Source organism: Vespa crabro, chromosome 2 (assembly GCF_910589235.1).
Source record: "Vespa crabro chromosome 2, iyVesCrab1.2, whole genome shotgun sequence".
Taxonomy (NCBI): domain Eukaryota; kingdom Metazoa; phylum Arthropoda; class Insecta; order Hymenoptera; family Vespidae; genus Vespa; species Vespa crabro.
The window spans coordinates 4946991-4962525 of NC_060956.1; the positions used below are offsets into that span (position 1 = coordinate 4946991).

General features: G+C 30.1%; 1 protein-coding gene across 1 annotated transcript; it reads left to right on the forward strand.

The window, feature by feature from the left end:
- Nucleotides 1–79: 79 nt before the first annotated feature.
- Nucleotides 80–14675, forward strand: LOC124422370 (sorting nexin-8-like). Its single transcript, XM_046958736.1, has 9 exons — nt 80–353; nt 2878–3005; nt 9551–9683; nt 10774–10967; nt 11059–11176; nt 11386–11845; nt 11929–12145; nt 12350–12538; nt 12767–14675. Exons 1-9 carry the CDS (start codon nt 329–331, stop codon nt 12851–12853), a joined length of 1551 nt encoding a protein of 516 aa, XP_046814692.1. The 5' UTR covers nt 80–328; the 3' UTR covers nt 12854–14675.
- The last annotated feature ends 860 nt before the right edge of the window (nt 14676–15535 follow it).

Below are 15535 nucleotides of genomic sequence, written 5' to 3' on the forward strand. Positions count from 1 at the left end.
GATTGGTTAAGAAGCTTAGGACGCTCACCGCGAGAGGTCGCCTCCGTGGCGGGAGAAATAAGAACGGTCTGTCGCGTCGGCTAAAAGCGTTTGGTCTTCAGTTCAGCGCCATACGGCAATGGCGAATGGTGTTAATCGTTTTTATCATCAAGACCTCGATTATACGCAATATTTAACGCCGGCTATTCGTGCAAAGCGACACGAGTGTGCGCGTTCGACGATTCACGTGTACCCACGGAAGCAATTCTAACCTCAACAAAAAAGAACGCGAGAAAACACGAGAATCGTTTCGATCAGCTTCCCGGATGATCTACCAGTGAGAGCCAACATGGCGTCGACCGATCTGTCGTTCGGTAAACGATGAATTCGTGTCTTCGAAAGATCTCTCTTCTTATCTTTCTTTCTTTCTTTCTATCTCTTTCTTCCTGTTCATTCCTTTATCTATGAAATTCCATTCGATTTTTATCTTTGTTTAACGTATACTTCCCATGTATTTTCAATGACATTATAAAACTACTACGAGCGATCCTACTGTCGATTTATTTATTTATTTATTTTTCTTTTTTTTTTTCTTTCGATCTTAATTTAATAAATAACAAGAAAATGATACGCTCACGGGATGACAGAATAAAGCACCGAGATAAATAACAAATGAATGATTAGCGGACGAATAACTGTGATTAGAAATTACTGTTAATGATACTCTTTGGACAAACGTAATATTGTACGCGTTCGCGGAAGTTCGTTGAAAACTGGTTTAGAATCGTTTTAAATGTCATCCGTTCGTTATCGTTATTTTATGTTATTTATTTCTCCTTTTCAATATCTCGAGATATAACCATTATAAAATATACTTTTCAAATAGGCTAACTCGATGAATATCTATGTATCCTTACAGTAGATTTACTTACGTCACGAATACATTTTTGGCAATGTAACAGTTAAATTACTTTGGAAGTAGTTTGACGTTATCAATTGAAATCCTTTATGGAATGTAAACGCACGTCATTTTATCTTTGGAAATTCGAATATGAGAAATATTAATGACATAAACATATTGAATGATCGTGTGATAATTCTCGGAATAAATTGATTTACAAATATCGACGTGATTCAAAAGAAATAAATTCCATCTAGTCATGGTCCTTGTTTTTTTCTTCCTTTTTATTTTATTTTTATTTTTTTCTTTTTCTATGTCGATGAAATAGAATGATAAAAATGATTGAATTAATTCTGCAAAAAAAAAGAAAAAGAAAAAAAAATGATTTTCGAACGAACGAACGAGCTTTCGAACTCCATATTCAAGAACGTGATCCGTTATAATGAAACGTGAAAGTTATACGAATAACGGCCTAAATTAACGAGCCACGTTAGACAAGAAAGATATCATAGAAAAATTGCGAACGATGATTGTTATCTCTTAAAAAAAAAAAAAAAAGAATAAAAAAAAAATCAAACGTCATTAATGTCAAACGAGTCCATCAATTTTTCGTGAAATTTTTCGTAAAATTCATTATGTTTATTTTTTGTGAAGCTTTTCATAAGTGTGCATTTGATATGAACGAAAAGAATATTTTTTTTTCTCAAGTGTTATCAGAAATGATTTAATTCGGAAACATTCGTAAGAGACACTTCGAAAAATTCTCATTTACTCACACTATCGATAAATTTCACCGTTCATTGACTTTCACTCATAAATATGAATGCTCCGTTATTACGAATTATTTAAATAGATTTTATTCGAATGGCAAAAACATTAATAAATTTCAAGTAAATGTTAAACGTTACTGACCATTGCAATATGTATGTAACTATATATATATATATATATATATATATATATATATATATATATATATATATATATATATACATACTACGTTCGATGTCGTTCGATTTTCGAATAAATTCGTTCGATATCTCCCGACGAACTGACAGACAAGATCATTCAGATTAGTTGTGTATTGATGCAAAAGAATGGATCAAAGAGAAGAATAAATAATAAACGATAAAATGAGATCGAATGATACTTCTGCTTGAAATTATTCAATCGAACATTCGTACATGCATTTGTCTTGACTCATTGTTATCTTTAATTTTGTAGTGACTACAGCTGTTACCACAATAAAAAAAGAAAAAAAAACATGCCTCAACACTTCGATAGTTAGTATCATTCGAAAAAAGAATTCGTGGCCTTCTCGAAAGGTCACTGTATATAAATTGAAAAATTGAAAAATTATCTTCAAATTCATTATCATAAAATAATTATGCAACGGTACAAAAAATTTCTATCGATCATCGTTAGATCTTACAAATTTATATACGCGAATATATTTATACGAGTAATCCTCTATAAAAGAAAAAAAAAGAAGAAAAAAAGAAAAAACATTGACTCTAAGTGAAACATATAAAATATTTGAAAAAAAAAAAAAATAAATAAATTCGTTGATTCGCAATTTCATTTTACTTTCTACTTTAATACACGGTATAGGAACTCGAGCAATGATAAAAGATATAAACAATTTGTCGAGGTTGCATCGCGTGATATCGAGAAAAAACAGGTTTTCCAATGGCGCCTACGCCATTTATTGTCTTCCCGTCGATTAGTCGATCCTCTTCGACCGGTTCCATACTCCTCTAACGAGTAAACAGGACGAGAAACGATCGAGGACGATTTCTTTTACTGTAAATACATGGTCGAAAAAATATTCGAATGTTCCCTTTGCGCTTTTCTTTTTTTCTTTTTTTTTTTTTTTTTTTTTTTTTTTTTTTTGTTACAAATTTCATGGGAAAATAGCAATAAAAAAAAAAAGAAAAAAGAAAAATGTACACGCGCACTTTGGAAATTTTATATTATTTTCTTTTAAAAAATATTAGGCTCTATACCAGCCTTCTACAGAGAGGTCTACGAGAAGATCTGTTCACCTACAGGTGGAAATGTCGAACGAGAAGTTTTTAAATCCCTTCTCGTCAAGTCTCAGCTGAGCAGCTCGGTTCTCAGTCAGGTAAGCGAATGCCGTCATCATCTCCCTTTTCTTTCTTTCCTTCTTTATTTATTTCTCTTTCTCTCTCTCTCTCTCTCTCTCTCTCTCTCTCTCTCTCTACCTCTCTTTCTTTTTTTCTTTCTTTCTCTATCTCTCTTTCTCTTCCCGACTTTAGTAGCAACTCTATCCAGTCTACAAAAAAGGAGAGTCTCCTCTCCGTTTTAAAGTAACGTCGAAGTCATATGAAAGTGATCGTCTTGTTTATTTGATTTTAATGATTTTTTTTTTCTATCTTTTTTCTTTTTTAGTCTTCTTTATTAATACATAAAATCGAATTACATAATATTTAATAAACGGTTTTTATAGGATTGACATATTCCAATTTTATATGGGATATATATATATATCCCATATATATATATATATATATATATATATATATATATATTTTGTTTTACATATACAAAAAATATTCACTCCAAAGTATCCACTACAGGATTATTATGAAATATAACAATTTTTACGAAAAACACCGAAACCAGTTTTTTATTTTTTATTTTAAAAGGTGACAGGTAGTATCATAAATTTACTTACTAAATTCATAAAAAGAATAATAAACCCTCTTAAATGGCTACAAAGAAAATGCATTTCGAAGGATCTGAATAAAAAGAATTTTTATTTTATTATATGTTCAAAATCGCCTATCTCCGTGCAGCGAGTGGAAGACGTTTATGTAATGTTGTATGATCGGAAAAGATATTGACTCTTTAATGTTATATTGATTTGTTAGAAAAATTTTTTAGAAAAAAAAAGAAAAAAAGAAAAAAGAAAATATTTTATCAGATATTAGATAACTATTAATTTAGGTAAACATTAAAACGGAAATAATGGAAAAAATTATATTGGCGTAATATAATTGTTGCGAAAAATGTCATGAACAATTGGATTGTTTTATTGCGTATTATATGACATTAAATTGATTAATATTTCGTAAAATTTTACATCTTCGATCATCTTACATAATTGCATTGTGAAAGGTTAATGAATACTGAAAAGAATGAAAGAAAAAGAAAAAAAAAAGAAACTTTGGAATAGTTCTGTGATGGTATATGTATATTGACGGTAACTTATCGTTTAAAACGCCCGTCGATGATAATACATACAAACGCCCCTTCATAATAGTGGAAGATTATTCTAGCGAATGCAGGGTCGTTCATAACGTCATCACACGTCTCGTTACTATCATAAATACGAGGGAGAATATATATTTTTATATACTACGACTCGTCTCTGTTATCCATTAGAACGAAAGAAAATTGAAGAATAGTGAATAGAAATTTTTCATAAAAAATTTGGTTGTTCTTTGTTATTATTATTATTATTATTATTATTATTATTATTATTGTTGTTGTTGTTGTTGTTATTTTTTTTTTTATTTTTATTTTTTATTTATTTACATAACCGAACATAGGCGAAGCTATCTTTCATAATCATAAATATGTTGCGTGTCGTTAAAGTTCGTATGGTTAATAAAACGCACTACTTATACGCTTCCCGAGCATGTAAGCCAACCATAATCACGATTCACTGATAAAATTTATGCACTCGAGCGAAGATCTTCATATAACCGTTTATTATATTCTTTTTTTATATTATATTGCATTATTTCTAATAATATGTACATACTTATACATTATTATTTTATATTTATATATACTATAGTATCTGTACTATAATATATATATATATAAAAGGTATCGAAGTCAAGAATTCGACCGTAGCAAATCATATCTCGTATATATTAATTCATAGTCATCGATATTTCAAATTATAAAATAGCAAACAATACCTAAAAATATTCGTTTCATGATCGATCGATCGATCGATTTAATCAATCCCGTTGTTTTTTTTCTCACTGTGAGTCTCGTTACAAGACCGCCCTACCAATACATCCTGCCTTCCTGTTAGGTGAAATCGTTTGATCGTCGTCTTCCGTGTTAAAGCGTATGTATTCGTATATGCATATAGATGCAAAAACAGATTAAAAACATACGAACAATAAATATTCAATATTTCAACAAAATGTTCATGTTTAAAGTATATATTATATTACATAAGCAGCTAACGTGTATATATTCAAAATTAATCTCGTTTTATTGATATTTTCGTCGAATATTTTTTATTTTGTTATCAAATTTGTGAAAAAAAAGAAAGAAAAAAGAAAATTATTTCTTTTGGTCGAACCAAAAGTTCCTAAATGATTTTAAAATATCAATTATTCTTTTTCAAGATTTATTGGATTAATTTTTTTTTCAAATTGTAAAAGAGTTCCTAGACTTGTATTATAATAAACTAAAAAAAGAAAAGAAAAATTAATCAGAAAAGTCTGCAAGAAGAGCAATTGATTGTTAAAAGTCACCTAGGAATTTTTGATTCATCCTATATATATATATATATATATATATATATATATATATATATATATATATATATATATATTTATACATATATATAAGAATCTCTTGGTGAACCTGTATTTTGCTATTAGAACGCAAAGAAGGGATCACGTAACGACAAAATGATAATACTAGTAGTGTATTCCGACTCGTTACGACGATGGCAAATTACGCAGATTGTCGCATTCGCGAGATAACGACGGTCGTATCTTTTCGTTGTGATAAACGTTTAAATCTCCTTGAGATTTAATTTAAAAAAGAAAAAAAAAATATATATATATATATAAAAAAATAAGAAAAATATATATACATATATATCGAAATTACATGAGATCAAGTCGTATCGTCGACGTATATTTATTTGCTATGACTTCGTTCATTAGTTCATTCGTTCGTTCTTTCGTCGAACAGAAACTTCGACTTTCACGACTTCCACTTCTCATACAGCTTTTAAACGATTGCTATTCATTTATGTTATCTCATTTGGCACGTTTTTCTAACATCTAACTTTAATTGATCCCATCTTTACATTGATTTATTTATTTTTTTTTCAATCTAATATTTTCTCTCTCTCTCTCTCTCTCTCTCTCTCTCTCTCTCTCTCTCTCTCTCTCTCTCTCTCTCTCTCTCTCTCTCTCTCTCTCTCTCTCTCTCTCTGCATCCTAATCAATTTTTATATCTTATTTTTCTCACCGTATTCTAATCGATCTATTTTTATTTACTAATATTACATCTTTTTATATCTTAATATATGTATATATTTTCTTTTCTAATCATTCTATGTACTATAAATATGCTTTTAAACATATTTTTATTTTCCCACAGTCTAGTCAACATAAATATTTTTTTCTTCCTGTATTCTAAATATAATATATATATGTATAATATACATATAGATTATTTATCTACATCTAATTATCTATATATGTGCACACACACACACGCACACGCACACACACACATATACACATTTTATTATCATAATCAATTCATACTGGTATATACATATATGTTTTTTTAAGCAAAAGAAAGTTGTTTTCGAATCACACGCTAAAGTTGTAGTAACGTAAAATTTTTTTACCTTTTTTTTTTTTTTTTTTTTTTTTTGTTTAAACGAAACACGTGAAAACGTGCTCTTTCATTGTTGCTATACATTATGATTCGCGATGATAAACGATTAAGAGGTGTATGTAGAGGATGATACGTGACGTACGCGACCATGTCGAAGAAACTACGTGCGTACCAAGCAACGAGCGACACGGATGTGTTGTTAAACACGCGAAATAAATCTTGGAGAATCTTATTTCTCTCTTTTTCTCTTTCTTTCTTTCTTTCTCTCTCTCTCTCTCTTTCTCTCTCTTTCTTTCTCTCTTTCTCTCTCACTCTATCTTTCTCACTTGCTCCACCGAAATACAATTGAAATTATTTTTTATTCGCTAGGTTACACTATAATCTTACATTTTTTTTTAACATCTCTCAGACTAAAATAATTACTTGTCTGTTATATAAATCATGATAAATAAATTGACTTGAATACGTCAATGAATGCAAACCCGGAAAAAAGTTTTTAAAAGATCTTAAAAATCAATTACTCTTCCATGAAACTCTTTAGGTTGATTTATTCCTTTGCCAATTGTATTGTATAGTTATAAGTTTAAGTAATTGTTTAAAATCTGCAAAAAACACAAAAACTTAGTTTAAAAAATGTAAAAAAAAAAAAAAAAAGAAAAAAGAAAAACGTGATTGATTTTTAAAATTACTAAGTCTAGAAACTTTTGTCGAAAGGCATATCTGACGTAAATAAACAATACCTAGGGCAAGTGCGTAAAATGCGGGCTCCCCTCCTTCCCATTCTCGTTTCTTTTACATGCACATCATTCCAATCGTTTCTCTTTTTTTCTTTTCTTTTTTTTACAGCTTTACTTTTCTCAAATTTGTTTCTTATCAAATTTACTCTAAATTAATTTTCTTCAACTCGAACTCTTTTGAATTTTTTTTACATTTACTCGACATCGATACTCAGGACATAAGACTTAGCTGGTCCATTCTAAATACGTCTCTATTTTACTGTATTTATATGAACTTGTTAATCATAATCTAAATCATAATTAACATTGTCCTCTTTCCAATGATCCATTGATCTTGAACTTTGATAAATCGCTATATTTAATTTTGTTCAATTAATCTAGTTATTTTTATATGAAGCAATAAATACGTATTTAGATATTGCATTATTGCGTAAAGTCAAAAATTGTTATTGTACGGTTAATGAAATGGATTGAAATTAATTTACTTAATTAAATTCGAATTTGAGTGTGTTGAGTTCAGAACAACGAAGATGATTTAATTTTTCAGTCGATGAGAGGAAAAGGGAGGAGGGAGAGAGAAAGAGAACGAGAGAGAGAGAGAGAGAATGACGACTTTTTCCACACAACACGAATAGATAATCTATTTTTATCGGGGGCTCTTCTCGCGATGAACTTGATCGACGATTAAGGTTTAATGACACTCGTGAGCGAACGACAAGAAAAAACAAGGGTTCAAGCTTCAAGAACAAACGAGTATTAGTATAAGTACGAACAAGAACTTCGTAAAAGAAATTAGATGCTCGAATAAATTTTTATTTAAACGTTTATAAATAACGTCACGTAATTTAAATCAAAGTCACACGCTAATTCATTTTATTTAATAATTTTTACCAAAAAATTCATTGTCAGTTCATATTCTTTTTAATTCATTGTTAGTTCATATTTTTTTTATTTTCTTTTTTTTTTGTTTTTTTTTTTTTTTAATAATCTTAAGTTTTTGATAATCGTATGCACTGGAAAATTGACTTCTCAATCGAGAACATCAACTTTAAGCATCAAGTTTAAATGCAACTAGCGATCTCGATGCCGTAGGTCAAAAAATTCATGTTTTGTCGTATACAAATATTAATTACTATAATTATACTATTACAAACTGATACTATAATATTCTCATTATACAAATTAGTTATATGTCTTATTTAACTTTTTTTTTATCGCGAAATAAATAGTTTCTTTATATACGAAAGTTACTTTTTCCTAATTACATAAGTATTGCTTATTAGTTAATTATACTAGTATAAATTGTATGCACTATAATTTTCACATTATGTGTAATTTTTTTTGTTTATTTTAACTTTTCTTTTTAGATGCCAACAAAAAGAATAATTAAATTGGAAAAGATTTAATTAAAAATTACAGTCATAATATGATCTTCTTCTTTTTTTTTTTTGTTATTATTTATTTTTTTCCTTTTTCCATCAAGACTTTGTTCATCGAAATAGCCAACTCTAATTGACGTGTATTCACTTTACGTGTTATGCTCTTTATGTAAGAAGCTGTCAGTGTTGTTAAGGAGAAGGGGTGAGGTAGGGATATGAAACGGGTGAGAATGGAGCAAGTAGAAGGGGAATGGAACGGCATGGTAGAAAAATCATCGGAATGCAGTTACTTTCATTTGTGGCCTAATGCTTAGGCGACGTTCACAACAAATCGAAATAACATATACATACATATGCATCTGCTTATATCTATGTAATAATAGATTAAAACAATTTTTATTTATTTCATCTAACAATCAAACGTTAAATCAATATCATTCTTATTATTTCTTCTCGAATGAACATTGTGCAATATTATAACATATACGTTGATTATTCACCCATTATCTTAGGTAATATTAGTCATTCTTTATGAGTCAAGCTTTAGGAAGAGATTCATGAATAAGAAACGTATTGACGATGAAAAATAAATCTTTACATACCATTATATATACATATATATATATATATATGTGTGTGTGTGTGTGTGTATAAATTAAAAAAATAAAAAAAATAATAAAACATTAATTTAAATTCTTAAAATTAATGAATGTAATCGAATAAAATGATATCGTAAATATTTGAATTTTTGTATATTTGGATTTGATCGTATAAAATTATATTAATAATCAAATATTACATAATAGAACATAAGAGGAATAAAGATTTTCTATATATGAAAAATAAATTTAAATAAAAAATATCGTTATCTAATACTCGATTGAATTGAAATATTGTAAATTAAAAGATTGTACATTCTCCAGATATGGGAACTCGTGGACAGTAAGACGGGTTATCTCACGAGAAGTGGATTGTATAAGGGCCTTGCCCTCGTCGCCTTTGCTCAACAAGGAAAGCAACCAAGCGACAAGCTTCTGGAAAACTCCGAATCTCAAGGTGAGAGATCGATTTGTTCTATGATAAATCGTACATGTCTATCATTTTGCATTAATGTATCTTGACGAGAACGAAACAAAAAAAAAAAGAAAGAAAAAGATTAAAAAATAAAAAAAAAAAAGAAGAGAAAAAATGGTTACTTGTTTTATTATAATTCTATATAAAATTTCCATGCGAGTCCCATGTAGTTCGAGATAAGTGTAACATAAGAATGTTATCGGACAGGTACTTGGATAACGCTTTAACAGTCACCTAAGTATGCCAGTATACATAAATTAGACTCACCGTTTCCGTTTAGGGATATCTGAACAAACACCTCATGTGTAGACTATGTAGAATCTACAGTCTTAAGTGCAATACAATGAAGAAGTAGGATAAAATATAATAAATGAAAAAAAAAATTTTTTTATGTTTTTATTTTTTTATTTTTTTTTTTTTTTTTTTATTTTTTTTCACTCTTTGTTTTTTTTTTTTATAATCGTGAGTTTTTGACAATGGAAAATTGACTTCTAAATCGAGAACGTCAAGTTTAAATGCAACTAGCGATCTCGATGCCGTAGGTCAAGAAAGTCCGTGAGTATCGAGGTTAAGACGATAGCGATTATCTTTCACGTCGCGTAAAAAAGTAACAATGCCAGAGGAAAATCTTGGTTATCTGAATAGCGTCTTTTATGCCCGTATATTCAGTATTTTTCTGAACTTTTTCTGAATGTCTCTAATTCTAGAAAAATCACGTTACTCTTTAATCCTTTTACAAATGTGCATATTTGCTGAATTACGATATATATATATATATATATATATATATATATATATATATATATATATATATATATATATATGTATATGTATATGTATCAATTAATATAATATAGTTTAATGAACAATATAATACTTAGTTTTTCATGGAATTTAATCAATAAAAATTATCTCCATTATTTAATATGTTTATGTATATATATATTTAAATTTCTAAATAAAAAAATCAGGCATCAAAGAATTAAAATACAAAATGTTTCTATGCGAAATTATCAGTAATTGTTATTGCAATAATGAAATTAATGAAAAATGTATGCCTTCATATCGATAGAATTACCTGTTCCGGTTCTCGGCGATTTATCGGAAGTGACGCTATTAGCTCAAAGACTGCACAGAGGTAACAATCCTGCGAAACTGAATCTCACCTATACCGACATATGCAATTTAGACACGATAGAGGTCAACTTGGTACCAGAGAAGAAAGGTATCTTTTTAAAACACGTGGAATATCAAGTTACAAGCAAGGTAACAATTCACAAAGTAATTTTAATTCGTTTTAAATAAAATATCATTACGATCGATGTTATTTTATTTTTTTTCCTTCTCCATTTTACAGCGATTTAGTTCCGTAGTTTACAGACGGTACAACGATTTTGTGTCATTACACGAACTTCTTCTGGCGAGGTTTCCTTATCGATTGATACCGAAATTACCACCAAAAAAGATCGTAGGAGGTAACGTATATCCTATGTTATAACATACATTCCGTGTATGTGTGTATATATGTGTGTACATGCGCGCGACCATGCATATGAGTCATAGAATAATTGTCTCAAGTTTAGATATATCGAATTGTGTAATGTAATAATATGAATCATTCTTTACAGCATTTTTATGATTGTTAATATTATGTTAAATTTTAATCCTTGAATAATATCGGCAGCCGATTCTCAATTTTTGGAAGAACGAAGACGATCTCTTCTGAGGTTTTTAACATTGATCGCTCGTCATCCAGTAGTGAACAAGGATCCAATTGTACATTTCTTTTTCACTTACACCGGCGAGGAGACTCAGCATAAGATACGCGAAGTTTTCCGACGGGTGCCGGACGAATTCGCGACCTCAGAATTATCCTCCAGAGCAAAGGAATTAGTACCACCAGAAACTCTTACGGAATTTGCAAATAGCAGAGATCAGATAAGAGTTATACTATTAGGTATATCACGTTTGAAAAATATAGCCGACTGTTTGGCTATTAGATCTCATAGTTACGCCGTTGACATGGCTGAATTGGGAACGCAATTGAACAATTTGGCTTCTGAACCACATGGTGCTAGCTCTTGGGTCACCGGAGGTTCTACGATCTGGCAGGACATGAAGAAAGGTTTCCATGTTATTTCAAAGTGAGAATAAATCTTTCCGTGATACCACGTATGTTACTTTTTTTTTTTTTAAGACTCTTTAAAAGAGATAACGAATGTTTTAGGGAATTTAATCTATTGTCCACGAGAGCATTGCAACAAGCAGTTAGAGAAGAGACTATGATCTGCGAGAGACTGAATTTTTTGTTAGATATTCTCGTAGCTCATAGAATATTATGCGAAAGACATGAAAGAGGTGTTAGTGCTGATCATCAACGTGCGTTATCGACAATGTTGTCTCTAAAGAAACGTCAAATGCAAGGAGTCATTCGTGGAACGGACGTATGTATATAATTTCTTTAAACTGGACCATTTTTAACATTACTTTCTTCTCAATATACCTCAAATAATTTTTTGTTCAATATATCATACTTCAAATAACTTTCTTTTTCCATATAAATTTATAATATGCACTTTAGACTATAGACTTTCCTATCAACCATTACTTTATCTTTGTCATTTCATTTTCTGATTTATTACGGTCAGGCTGATACAGTTGAGTACCTGGAAAATAAAATGGTTGCTCAAGAATCCGTTATTGCGAACGTCGAACTAAGGAATTGTTTTTCATTGCATTGTTTGCATATGGAAACTCAACTTGTTCATGCTCACTTGGAAATACTCGCCACAGTCTTACAAAGTCTTGTAAGCGTGCAAATAAGAGGACACTCCGAGGTAAGAAACTTTAGATGTAATACTTAACGATGCTGTATCAATTATTATTATAATTATTACCATTATTAATGAATTTTTTTTTTTTTATATTTGTTATGCAATCCAATGGATTCGAGGTAAAAAGATGGCAAATTCATGATTAAAATTATATGCATAACATTTAATCATTCATTCATACTATGTTAAAAAAGTTTTATATTTGTTATTAGTTAATACGTGTATTTGTAGCTTGCCGAGGTATGGAAGTTAATAGAGCCTACGATTACAAAATGCTTACCGGAAAAGTCAGCAAGCGGATCAAACGGAGTGTCATAGCAAACAAAGAACTTTTTAATTGTTTCGTCCTTAGTGATATCATTCGTACAAACGATAGGTAACGAACATGACTGACATAAATTCAGGATAGGTGGCATAACGCGAATCTTCTGTTAACGAGAAATATCTCGTGGAATTAGTTTCGTTTTGCAAAACAGATAACGAACGCTCGATCAATTATTATCCTATTTAATAGGATTTAGGATTAAGTTTTCGAGATTCATCTTTTTTTATACAGTAGAGCCTCCCGTATTCAAGCACCCATTATTATTCCGAATACCCTAAGTCTACATGTACACTGTAAACTAGAGTCGTCGATAATCATATTCAAGGCAATATATGAGTGTTATTAGAAAAATACGACTTTCCTGGTTGCCACGATCAGTGAAATAAATACAAGCATTCGCACTACAAGCAACTATCTTGGAGGGAGACCAAACACTGGTGAATGTAATTCTCAAGGAGCGTAAGACATTATAACAATGAATTCATTCAGCTAATGAATACAGTTCCGGACAAAATTAATTTTCTTTGTTTCGAAATTCTAAAATATCCTCGTTTAGAGAACGAAAAATCATCTCAAGTGACCGTGACAAAAAGAAATTCATACTTTCTAATATCTTCAAAAAATTCTTGAAAAATTTCTTTTTTAAATATTCCTTCAATATTCCTGTAATAACGGATTACGTAATATTTTTTTTTTTTTTAACCATTATTATAACAATCTCCTTGATATCCATTCTGTTCGACCGTTGCTAGAATACTAATTCAAGTCGTCAACAATACGCATACAGTTTAATATCTTGAATTCCTGTTCTACTATCCGAACAGGATGTCTCTTAGCAACAGATGCCTTCTTCTGTCGCAAATACATACATACATACAACGTACATATATACATAAACATATGTAGTATGCATACTATATATATTTCCTTCTGTTCGACCGAACAAATTCTGATTGTAACAATGTAGTAACAGAGTACAAGTGTGACTATAGCAACTAAGCGGAAACAAATTAAATTTTAACATCAGAAAAGTGATTATTCTATTATCTGAAAGCTATTGTTTTTCAATTGATTCGAGAGACTCTACTGTATTTCACTTTTTAAACAATAGTCGCTCGCTTATACGATCTTAACGGTAAAAATACGAAAATATTTCGAATTTTTACCGAAAAAAAAAAAAATTAAGATAGTCGAATATAAATAATTAATGTAAGTTTTATGTACAAAGTTCAATGCACACATCACGAAAGAAAAGGAAAAAAAATGAAAAAAAAAAAAACAAAAAAAAAACAAAAAAAATGATCGATACAATTTCCGTATAAGTTAAAAGAGAGAAATAGAGAGAACATAATAATATACGGAAGAATTGTATATATAGTCGAAGAAATTTCTAAGCATTCCTTGTTATGTACTTAATATATTTTATTATATATAAAATAATAACCGTGATATTTTTAAGAAATTAACGATCTATTGTATATAAAAAAAAAAAATTAAGAGTATGTAAAAATATAAAGTGTATCATAGACGTGTTAGTGAAAAACAAATCCATGGCATCTGAAATCGCCGAATTGTAAATATAATTTTTTTTTCTTTTTTTTTCTTCCGTGCTGAACGAACATATATATATATATATATATATATATATATATATATATATATATATATATGCTACTAAATTGAAGAGACAAGAACGTCCTTTACTCGATCTTGTGTCACCACGTTGATCGTGGATATTTGGGCATTTTACACACTTTTATACCGTACTCGATTTTATTCTGTAAGATTAATCAAATATATTGTTAATACAGAAAATTAATGTATCTTTTATTATATTAACATGATCGATCGTTCGGATTAACTAAGATATTGCACAAGATTATTCACGATTATACTTCGTTCGATTAACGCCACCGTCAATTCTACGTTCGTTAAAGGCACTAAGAAATTTTACATAAATTCACTTAAAACACGAAGTGAAAGAAAGAATAGTGCCGCGTTCCAATCGATAGTTAGAATCTAAAAGGCCGAACTGCGCATAGTAGAAGAGCATGACAAACATGGCGCGATATAACCTCAAAGCTAAAAATGAAGCAAACTCATGTTCGACCACCTGTGATCAGCTGACCTCCCGACGCCATATTAAAATATCTATGACCAAATCGTTCGCTGATTGGTTTAAAATTTTAATCGGGCGAACGCAGCGACAGATATTTCAAGCGGTCGATTTGTGCGAAATCCAAAGGCGATTGCGCGATGCATTGCTGCGCCGTGATGCGCATAGAGCGCAGCAGCGATGATTCCCAGGTATCAGTGCGATGGCGACCAGAAGGGCAAGAGGTTCGGTGTATCGTTGATTTTCGTTTCATTTCTCAGTAGTGAGGCGTGCGAAGGAGATACTACTCCATATCGTATATTGTCGTCGTTAATTTGTCATCAATAAATTCGTCTTAATAAATACGTCATAATGGCCGCGACTTGAGGGATCGTTTGCTCGTGCATGTGCGAGCTTTTTTTGCCATCGAGTTACGTGAAATACGAGAGGGGAACGCGTACGAGAAAAAAAGGAAAGATATTGAAGTAGAGAGGAGGTGTAGGAGAAGGAGGAAGAGAAGGAAAAGAGAGAGAGAGAGAGAGAGAGAGAGAGAGAGAGAGATAGAGAAAGAGAGAGAAAC

Bases quoted from the DNA above. Each gene is read 5' to 3' on its own strand.
- LOC124422370 (XM_046958736.1), top strand. From the start codon at position 329: ATGGCGTCGACCGATCTGTCGTTCG. The intron at 354-2,877 runs GTAAACGATGAA...AAAAAATATTAG, and splicing joins GTCGACCGATCTGTCGTTCG to GCTCTATACCAGCCTTCTAC. The intron at 11,846-11,928 runs GTGAGAATAAAT...CGAATGTTTTAG, and splicing joins GGTTTCCATGTTATTTCAAA to GGAATTTAATCTATTGTCCA.